The sequence below is a fragment of the Python bivittatus genome, unplaced genomic scaffold (assembly GCF_059951505.1).
Source record: "Python bivittatus isolate LINGU-HERP-01145 unplaced genomic scaffold, Pbiv_v1 ctg000980_np1212, whole genome shotgun sequence".
Classification (NCBI taxonomy): Eukaryota; Metazoa; Chordata; class Lepidosauria; order Squamata; family Pythonidae; genus Python; species Python bivittatus.
In genome coordinates, this window is record NW_028277125.1 from 21,917,906 (window position 1) to 21,929,043 (window position 11,138).

An 11,138-nucleotide genomic window follows, 5' to 3' on the forward strand; every position below is an offset into this window, starting at 1 on the left:
AGGCCATGGAAAAATGCTCCAAATAGATACATACACATAAATTAAACATATGCAAATTTTATGCAGTTTATTTGTATAGGCCTGTGCCCTGAAACTTTTAAATATTTAGCATGCCAAAAGGAAAAACTGGATATACAATTCTGGGCGGTCAAGATTTATCTTGGTTAAAAATTGGGTTGTAGCCATTTTTATATTGATGTAAGCAATATAATGCATTGTAGCAATGCAATTTTGGGGATTTCTCCCCCTTTCTCTTTTTATCTCTCTGTATACTCATGTTAGTTTGTTTTACTAGGATTTTAATATTTTGTTTTTGATTTACATTCATGTGGTTTGGATTTTTTAAAATGTCTTTTGCAGCTGAAAGAAAGCAATATTTTTTAAATTTTTTTTAAAAAACTAAGTTTTTATTGATTCACACTGAACCAAAATATCTTGCTGAGTTTAGGGTTTTTTTTTTAAAGGATATATGTTGTTACTGTATCTGTTGCTGAGAGTTTCATATTAATATTGAACACTCATTACTCTTAAGTATAGGGTATAATAAAAGCCCTACTATATTTTATATTGGTTAATTTAGTAAATTTAGTATGGAAAATAATGCATTTTTAATCAGGTACTCTCATAAAGTACTCATGTTGGTTTCTTTATCCGACATTTAGGATATTTTTCCTCTTATACTCTTCCAGAAATTCTCAAAACTGAGTTTATTGTCAACAGCAGAGTTGTTAAATGCTACCTTTCTTTTCTTTTCTTTTCTTTTCTTTTTTCTTGCTTGTTTCTGTTCCTAGATCTCTCCCAATTTTTCCAAACCTGGATTGAAAGAAACTTTGCACTGATATAACTTGCTTTGAGGAAAGATGAATGGCAATGCAGCTAAGGCAGAAACTTACAGCAAGTTCCCAATGATTTCCAAGTTTGCTTTCTCCAATTTAGATTCCACTTGCAAATGTTTGAAAGTATATGTTACCATGGTTTCCAGAGATACAGTTAACTGGAAATTTGGTGTATCTTACATACAAAATTGTATGGAAAATTTGCAGTATTGCCAGTGTTTATGAAAACTGTGCAATCACTTTGCAGGAGTAAAAAGCAGGATCATTCATTTTCATGAATGGAAAACAGAAGAACTAGAAATCGGAATTAAAATTGCTAGGAAAAACATCAACAATCTCAGATATGCTGATGCTACCACTTTAATAGCTGGAAATGAGGAAGTCTTTGGGAATCTCTTACTGAAGGGGAAAGAGGAGAGTGCAAATACTGAACTGCTGCTCAGTATTTTAAAGTAAAGTTATATTGGAAGGTAATGCCAACTCAAGGCAGCCATGAAATAAAGAGACATTGGCTACTATGACAAATGCAAACAAAGGATCAATGTGCAGAGACATGACATGACAAACAGAAGCATATATTTTCAAGACTGTTGTTTTCCCAGTCGTAAGATATGGCTTTGAAAAGTTGGAACATCAGAAAAGCTAAGTAAAGAAAAATTGATGGCTTTGAATTGTGGTTCTGGAGAAACTTGTTGAGAATACCTTGGTCTACAAGAAGAACAAATCATTCAGTAGCAGATAAAATAGAACCAGACTGCTCACTGGAAGCACTAATAATCAAACTAAAGCTTAAATAGTTTGGACATGTAATAGGAAGGCAAGAATCATGGGGAAAGACCATGATGCTTGGAAAAATAGAAGGCAATTAAAAGAGGCTATCAGAAGACAAGGTGGCTAAATGAACCAAAAGAACTCAAAGAAGCAGTTACTGGCAGACAGTTCCAGCAGACAAATGTCCATCCAGTAAGTGACCGAATAATAACAATTTTCATGAGGATGGTCAGCTGAAAGTTTTAAAGGAGGACAAAAGATACTGGAAAGGAACTGGTAATACCTTCCCTAACCCTGCATATGTGCTGGGAGTACAACTGGGGAAGTTGTTTTGCATATTTGTAGTATTTATTATATACACCAAATTATGATTAAATTAGAGAACCAGTTTCGTGTAGTGGTTAAGGCATCAGGCTAGAAACCAGGAGAAAGTGAGTTCTTAGGCACAAAGCAAGCTGGATGACCTTGATCCAGTCACTTTCTCTCAGCCCTAGGAAGGAGGCAATGGCAAACCACTTCTGAAAAAACTTGCCAAGAAAACTGCAGGGATTTGTCCAGGCAGTCTCCGAGAATTGGACACGACTGAATGGATTTAAAAAAAATATGATTAAATTAGATTTTATAAATCTATTCCCCTTTTTTATCTGTATCTACATATGTGGGAGATGATTTTCAACCTACAGTACTGCTAGTAGTCTGAGGTGGAGCACTGCTAAAATTATGTTTTTGGCATTCTCTAATGGTTGATTGAAGAAAGAACATTAATTAACTCATGATATTCCCTGCCTGCACTCTATTGTTTCAGGTTATCACTGTTGATTACAAGTAATCTTCAAATTGGTTTGTGAGGAGTTGAAAAAGGAAAACACTAGTGTGAAAGTTCCCACAGGAAGAAAAAAAGAGAGATTGTAGAGTTGGTCATCCTTATACATTTCAGGAAAGAAGGAAGAAAGATGCAAGTAATAGAACTGGAATAAATTGGAGTAAAAATCAGACTACTAAATGTGCTTAAATCTAGTTGCAGAACAGGATTTTCTCAATTTAGAATCCCATGAACCTTAAAATAAATATGGCCATGCAATGATCAATTAAAGATGGCATTTGCCTGAAAAGTATGGTGCTCCAAATTAATAGTAATAAGACAAAACTGTACCCAAGTAAATATAATCAAACTAAGACATTACTGATTTCCAACTAGATAGAATCCAAGGAGATTAATTTTATAAATATATTAGCAAATCAACCCACAAACAATTTATGAAACTATATATATATACCATTCCCATTTCAGCTTTTACTGCCACTACAGCAGTCGATGAACAGGAAGGAGGCAATGGCAAACCACTTCTGAAAAAAAATTGCCAAGAAAACTGCAGGGATTTGTCCAGGCAGTCTCCGAGAATTGGACACGACTGAACGGATTTAAAAAAAAAGTCCAAAGTGCCTCCAAAGTCCAAAGTGCCTCCAATAGATTCTGTTCTTAGTGTTCAGTTATTCAGATAATATATTGCTGTATTTTTGATATACAAGTGGTACCTCGGGTTACGAACGCCTCTGCTTACGAACTTTTTGGGTTGCGACCAGCTCTGGCCGCAAAAATTTACCTCGGTTTGCGAACTCTGCCTCGGGGTACGAACTGGATCCACGGCCGTTTTTCCGCCCTTGACGCGTGGTCCGCGGACGCTGGAATGGATTAACGGTAAGTACATTGAACCTTATGGGAAAATTTGCTTCGGGTTGCGAACAAATCGGGTTGTGACCAGAGTCACGGAACGGATTAAATTCGTAACCTGAGGTACCACTGCACATTAGTCAGTACGTCCTTTCTGCTTGGTGGCTCACTTTAAATGCTTCATAAGATGGGTACTGATCTTCTTCATTCAACTCCAACTTCAAATGGTCATAAAAGGGGCTGGACATTGGCATGAGAGTAAAATGTCAAGCCTGTTTCTCATGCAATTTTATTTTGGTAAAGACAAATACATTTCTATGGGACTCAGCCCAATGCTAGCATTTGTATACTCCCAAAGAGTTCAGTCTTGGCACTGATTCCCCCCTTTCTAATCTTGTGCTTTAAAATAACATAAATTTGCTAGTAATCCATTACAAAGGAACCAGATGCCTTTACACATTAGTTCATATCTTGTTGGAACACTGCATTCCTTAAAGCTGAAGCTGAAAGATTTTCTTGCTGGAAAAAAAAAAAACACACCATTTCTCACTAACCAGTAGTGCGTCTATAATGAAATATAATTATGAATTTGTCACAAGCTACTTGTGTCTTGGATTTATATGCATTGGTGCTTATAATATCACCAGTAATTGGTTAACAACATTTAATCACCAATATTTTTACTGTTTCCTAATTAAATTTTAAAATGCTTTATAGGTTGCTTACCATATCACTAGAAGGCATTCACGGAGCCTTTATATAAACACACAGTGCACAGTACACAATCCAGTAATGATATTGCCTCCATAATATTCATACTCTACCATATTGGAGCACTGATACTGTTCTGTCCCACTCCTGTATTTTTTCCTCCTCCTCCTCCAAATCCTCAAGCTGAATCTATATTTGGGGTGACTGAGGACACTTCCAAGTTGCCATACCCCCTCAAAACCTCAGAGCTCCACTTACCCCCTCAAAGCCTCAGAACTCCACTTACAACAGTCCATGGATATGTTCACCACAGCCACTGCAAGAACAGCCACAGATAACCTGCATTCTTTCAGCCAACCCATAAGGGAAAAAAGAAACCAGCCTTTATTCCAGTGTTTCTCAACCTTGCTGGCTGGGGAATTCTGGGAGTTGAAGTCCACACATCTTCAAGCTGCCAAGGTTGAGAAACACTGCTCTATCCAATACTGTACCCTTTCAATATCTCCCCCCCCCCCCCATCCCTGACACTTCACTGCATTACTTGCTGTGAGGGAAGAAAAGAAAAAAGGAAATTAGGTTGGTCTACAAACAATCCAAAGGACAAAAAAGGCAGGGACCTAACAGAAGCAGAAGAGATTAGGGAAGAGGTGGCAAGAATACACAGAAGAACTATACAAGAAAGATCTTAATGTCCCTGATGTCCACGCTGGTGTGATCACTGACTTTGAACCAGACATCCTAGAGAGTGAAGTCAAGTGGGCCTTAGGAAGCATTGCTAACAACAAAGCTAGTGGAGATGACAGTATTCCAGCTGAGTTATTTAAAATACTAAAAGATGATGGTGTTAAAGTGCTGCACTCAATATGCCAGCAAGTTTGGAAAACGCAACAGTGGCCACGGGATTGGAAAAGGTCAGTTTATGTTCCAATTCCAAAGAAGGGCAACGCCAAAGAATGCTCAAACTATCGCACAATTGCACTCATTTCACATGCTAGCAAGGTTATGCTCAAAATCCTACAAGCTAGGCTTCAGCAATACATGAACCGAGAACTACCGGATGTACAAGCTGGGTTTCGAAGAGGCAGAGGAACTAGAGATCAAATCGCCAACATTCACTGGATCATGGAGAAAGCACGAGAGTTCCAGAAAAATATCTACTTCTGCTTCATTGACTATGCAAAAGCCTTTGATTGTGTGGATCACAACAAACTGTGGCAAATTCTTAAAGAGATGGGAGTACCAGACCACCTTACCTGTCTCCTGAGAAATCTGTATGCGGGCCAAGAAGCAACAGTCAGAACCGGTCATGGAACAACCGATTGGTTCAAAATAGGGAAAGGAGTACGACAAGGCTGTATACTGTCACCCTGCTTATTTAACCTATATGCAGAGTACATCATGAGAAATGCCAGGCTGGAAGAATCACAAGCCGAAATTAAGATTGCAGGGAGAATCATCAACAACCTCAGATATGCGGACGATACCACCCTAATGGCAGAAAGTGAAGAAGAACTAAAGAGCCTCTTGATGAGGGTGAAAGAGGAGAGTGCAAAAGCTGGCTTCAAACTCAACATTAAAAAAACTAAGATCATGGCATCTGGACCCATCAATTCCTGGCAAATAGAAGGGGTAGAAATGGAAGCAGTAACAGACTTCATTTATTTGGGCTCCAAGATCACCGCAGACGGAGACTGCAGCCATGAAATTAAAAGACGCTTGCTCCTTGGGAGGAAAGCTATGGCAAGCCTAGATAGCATATTAAAAAGCAGAGACGTCACCTTGCCAACAAAGATCCGCATAGTCAAAGCTATGGTTTTTCCAGTAGTAATGTATGGCTGTGAGAGCTGGACCATAAAAAAGGCCGAGCGCCGAAGAATTGATGCCTTTGAACTGTGGTGCTGGAGAAGACTCTTGAGAGTCCCCTGGACTGCTAGGAGGTCAAACCAGTCAATCTTAAAGGAAATCAACCCTGATTGCTCATTGGAAGGATCGATAATGAAGCTCAAGCTCAGATATTTTGGTCACCTAATGCGAAGAGAGATCTCTTTGGAGAAGACCCTGATGCTGGGAAAGATTGAAGGCAAAAGGAGAAGAGGACGGCAGAGGATGAGATGGTTAGATAGCATCACTGAAGCAATGAGCATGAAACTGAGCAAACTCAGGGAGGCAGTGAAGGACAGGAAGGCCTGGCGCAATATGGTTCATGGGGTCACGAAGAGTCGGACACGACTTAACGACTAAACAACAACAACAACAAACAATCCTTAGAGCCTGGTGTAAGTGGCTGTCATGACTTTCTTGGTACTTTCCTTTGAATACTGGAAGCCTGAAGGAAAATGGAGAATTCTTGCTTTCATTGGTGCAACAACATGAACAAGTGCAGTTCAGAACAAATGTTTGTCTTTTCCCCTCTTTTCTTTGTAACTGCATTTCTCTGGACTTCTTCCTGCACATCTGGGCATCATTCCAACCCAGCACTAGTTTATATTTCTAACCAGTTGAATCATCTTTGGAGGTTCTCCCAAGGATCTGAGCCTGCTTTTTCTTAGATGAGGCTGACAGCCTAATAATGACCTTTCCTATCCCAAACCCTATATTTTCCTTGTCTTGCTGGTAACTCTTGTTTATCACCACTAGAGCACTGAGAATGCTTCTTTGTCATGTCCCAGTCACGTGATTCTGATGATTAGAAACTTTCCTCCACTCCTGGCCCCCCAGTCCTGTGCATCCCTAAAATGATGATGACAATTGATAGGGCAGGCTAATAAAAATCGACTCAAGCTAATGTGCCGTTGGTTAAAAACATCACAAGAAACAAAACAGAACTAAATGCAATAACAGACTGTTAGGAGACTGCTGGAGGCACTACAGAAAAAATTAATGTGGGACCACAAACTGCTCTGGGCCAAGGTCTTCTCAAAACACCATGTTTTTGATGCTTTCCTGAAGAACATCTGGGTGGAGGCCAGATAGGTCTTAGAGGGAATGTTATTCCAGAGGGCAGGGGCAACAATAAGGAAGGTATCCCTCTGGAATTCCACTAGGCGGCATTGATTTGTTGATAGACTCAGAGTATGCCCCCCCCCCCCAAATGTTATAGGATGGGCAGAGACAATGATAGAAAGGTGGTCCCATAAATAATCAGGGCCCAAGCCATGTAAGGCTTTATAGACAGCAACCAGAAACTTGAATTGCACTCAGAAATCAACTGGCAGCTAGTGCAGCTCATGAACTAGAGGAGTCAGATGGGCATATCAAATTCTGTACCAGCTGTAGTTTCTAATAGTCCTCAAGGAGACTCCCATGTAGGATGCATTACAGTAGTCCAAACAAGACATGACTAGACAGAGAGAGATAGGGTCTTTACCTCTTGCCACCAGCCTCTGTAACCACTAGTTACTAATGGCTCTGACAGGATGAATGGCTAGGCTGATTTGGGGACTGCTACAACTTCTTCACAGCTGGACTTCTGAGCTTCCTGCCTCTGCTTAGTGGTGAATGGATGATGTTTCTATAACATTATCAATATCAGTTGTTGGAGAGAGCCAGTTTGATCTAGTGGTTAAGGCACCAGGCTAGAAATCAGGGGACTGTGAATTCTAGTTCCACCTTAGACATGAATGCCAGCTGGGTGACTTTGGGCCAGTCACTCTGTCTCAGCCCATGATGTCAGGCTTGGGTGACAAGCTGGTTGGTAAATTCCTGCCACAGCCAACAGATCAACATCTGGTTGACCCGAAAAAGCGGACCCTGCACCTGTGGGAAAATGCTAGGAAGAAAAAAAAATCAATATCAGTTGTTGAAATATCAGTAGTTACACCAACTACTGAAATATCAGTAGTTACACCAGTCTTAATTTCAAGCTCAAACAGTTCCTAGTTCCAAGGTCATACCCTATTTTTACTACCTACTTGAAAAGTTGCTTCGTATTTTCACTATGGGCCAAAAGTAGAGTTTGGCATCTACTTGCAAGCATTATTGGAAAAATCCAACATTCCAGGTGCATATCAGATCTTCCAAATGTAATTAAATTACATTTAATTAAAAGGATCAAAATGTATCTTGGCCAGATAAATTGTTTCCATGTTTGTAATTTAACAACAGACCTTTTCTTAGCCTTTCCCACCCCCACCCCCACTCCAGGATAGTCAGTATGAGGTATACATTTTCTGCAAACCAAATTTTCAGATATGTATAAAGTTCCTTTTTATTACTTTTTCATGGATGAAATCAATGGCTGTTAGTTAAAGGAATTCCAGTATCAGAAGCAATCAAATTCTTGCTATCAGTTGCTGGAAAGTACAAGGAGAAGGCCATTGTAATATTCATAGTCTTCTAATGGATTTAGCAGATGAACTTTTAATGGCAGCAGCAATCTCTTTCCTAAGGTAATTTTTTTAAAATTTGGCAAGTTTATTGTTATTGGTATTAAAAACATAATGTCTACCTAATCTGACTGCTAAGATCAGAATCATGCAAGCCATGGTATTCCCTGTAACACTCTATGGAAGCAAAAATTGGATTGGAAAAATTGAAGTAAGTTAGGAAGAATATTGACACCTTTGAACTTTGGTGTTGGAGAAAATTCCTGAGAACAGCCAAGAAAACAAACCAATGGATCATCAAACAAATCAACCCAGAGTTCTCACTTGAGGCACATATGACCAGGCTCAAATTATCCTACTTTGGACACATTATGTGAAGACCCAGCTCTCTGGAGAAAGGTCTAATGCTGGGACAGGAGGAAGGAAAGAGAGGAAGAGGATAACCAGCAGCAAGGTGGATGGACTCAATTATGGTGGTGATGAGTGCACCATTGGGAGACTTGAAAGACCAGGTTAGATCATCATGGAGAAAATCTGTGTGTGTGGTCGCTAGGAGTCAAAAACAACTTGATGGCACATAATCAATCAGTCAATCTAACTGCCACAGATCTTTTGGTCAAAATCCAGCGAGTACACTCCAGTTCTTAATGATCTATTCTATCCATATTATTAATGAAGTTTAATCCAATGCATATCCATTCAGAAGTAAACCCAATAGATTAATGGGGTTTGTGATCAGAAAAGCATGCACAGGGCTGCAGCCTTAGTTACTGGCCAGCTATACTTTCTATTATAGGAAATAGCTTCATGGTTGGGAAAGCGCTACCTGTTTCTCAGCCACGCTGGATTTGCAAGACAATGATTTATGATGATCTTGGCTATGTTTTTTATTTTGAAAGCAAGCTGAGTCAGCACACTTTTTATAGAGCCAAATTGTGAGCTGTTCATTGAAGAATAAGCAGACACAAAACTGAATAGGTAATGGAAAGTAGTTTCAAGCAAATATTATGATGACTTAAAATTTAACCCTATCATTTCACATTAGAGGGTGCCTGATTTTACAGCATAGATATTTCAAGGACACCAGCAGAATAGACTGTACTATAGCATTCCTAAGTAAAGAGTGATGCGGAGAACTAGGCTGAGCAGAAGTCCTGTGGCCTTTGAATAGGGAGATAGCCTCCACAGGTGGCCCAGAGAACATATCACACCCTTGATAGTGTGATCAGCCCCCAGGTATCAATTCAAGAAGCTAAAGAAGGGTGTGGATAAGAGCTATGGAAATGGAGAAGGCTTGGAAGCAGACCATTTTGAGGAAGAAGTCTGCCCTTATCTAGTTGTCTTTTCTATCATTTTTTTTTTTTTTAGGTTAAAGTTTTAAAAGTCAAACTTCCTAGAGTTGAGCTCTATTCCTAGTGATTGCATGGACACATGACATGGACATATGACAATTAGACGTTAATAAACCAGATTTCCACACTATCCAAGCAGAAAATAATACCCTAAAAAAGGAACCACCAAGAAGACAATCAAGCAGACAACAGTCAAGCAGAAAACAATACCCAAATCACGGAACTACCAAGGAGAAAACCACACCCTCACCAGCACTGGCAGGGCAAGCTACTGTATATAAATAGGGAGCAAACCCCACACTCACTAACACTGATGATGTTACCTAGCCAGATAGTGAAATGTCTGCAAGAAAACAACAAAGCTCAAAGAGCACCAAAGACTCCATAGGTTGATAAAGGTCTAGGAGAAGGCAAAAAGACTAGTCCTAAAAATGATAAGGTTATCTGATTTCTATATCTTGCTTTGCTGGAAGAATCCTTATTGACTTTGTTCTGATTAAAATATTTGTCTCAGTTTATGACATTAATATTGATTTATTAATGTTGAACGGCATGCAATTGTTCCAAAGAAAGAAGTTTGCTCTGTTAAAAGTACCCTCTCCTCACCATTTCAGCAGTTGGGGGGAAAAAAGTCTGTTTCCAGTAAATAAAGCAAACTAAAATTTTCACATTGACGGGATATCCCCCCTGAATTAGAAAGCTCTGGCTAGCACTGCAAGCCTAGGCAAGAGGTAACTTTCATTGAGTTCAGTGTCACTTATATCTCAGCAATTTTGTGAAGTCTCAGTCACTCATAATCCCACTACCCAGATAGCCAATTTGTAACAACAAAGCTGATGAGGCAAGATGGCATCATTACAGAGTTATTTTTTATATCTGGCAAAACCTTCAAACAAAACAAAATATGCTTTGAACAGCTATCACAGCATAATCACAGAATATAATAACGATGATTCATTTGTGGATTCCAAAATCATCACTGCAAATATTTGTTTTTCAAGGCACATGCTTCAAAAGCTTACCTGTGAGGCATGCCACTGGCATGGGCTACTGTATAATCGTAGGATAATTCACAGATCCTTAGATACCAGTTCATTTCCAGTTGGTGGAAAAGGGCCAGAATTCGGGACTTTTGCTTCATCTGCCCATAAATATTGCATCTCTTCTCCTTTTCTGAGGAGACCTTTTCAAAGTTCAATTGCTTCTTTAACTCTGGATTCTTTTTCCTCACTATCCCACCAGTCCGGACTGCAAACATCCTTGCTTTTTGTCCATGCAAGTGGCAAACACCACCTAAGACTCTGGTCTCAAGTCATGTCAACTGATTTGGTTTTTTCCCCAGCAGATACTTTTATCCTGCTACAGCCTTAACCTGGTCACAAAGCTGTAATTGGATATGTCTACAGACTTAAACTAGAAAGCAGAGCAGTGAGCTTTCTATAGCTGCATCTGGTAGTAGGTTTTGTCTTTT

The 11,138-nt window shown here is 39.4% G+C and overlaps 1 protein-coding gene across 1 annotated transcript in view; it reads right to left on the reverse strand.

Moving 5' to 3' along the window:
- Positions 1-10,925, reverse strand: part of KCNAB1 (potassium voltage-gated channel subfamily A regulatory beta subunit 1) — a 169,519-nt gene extending 158,594 nt beyond the window's left edge. Inside the window, exon 1 of the mRNA XM_007426302.3 lies at positions 10,690-10,925. Within this exon, the coding sequence (XP_007426364.2) occupies positions 10,690-10,925 (236 nt within the window). The remainder of the gene's footprint in view (positions 1-10,689) is intronic.
- Between the last annotated feature and the right edge of the window lie 213 nt (positions 10,926-11,138).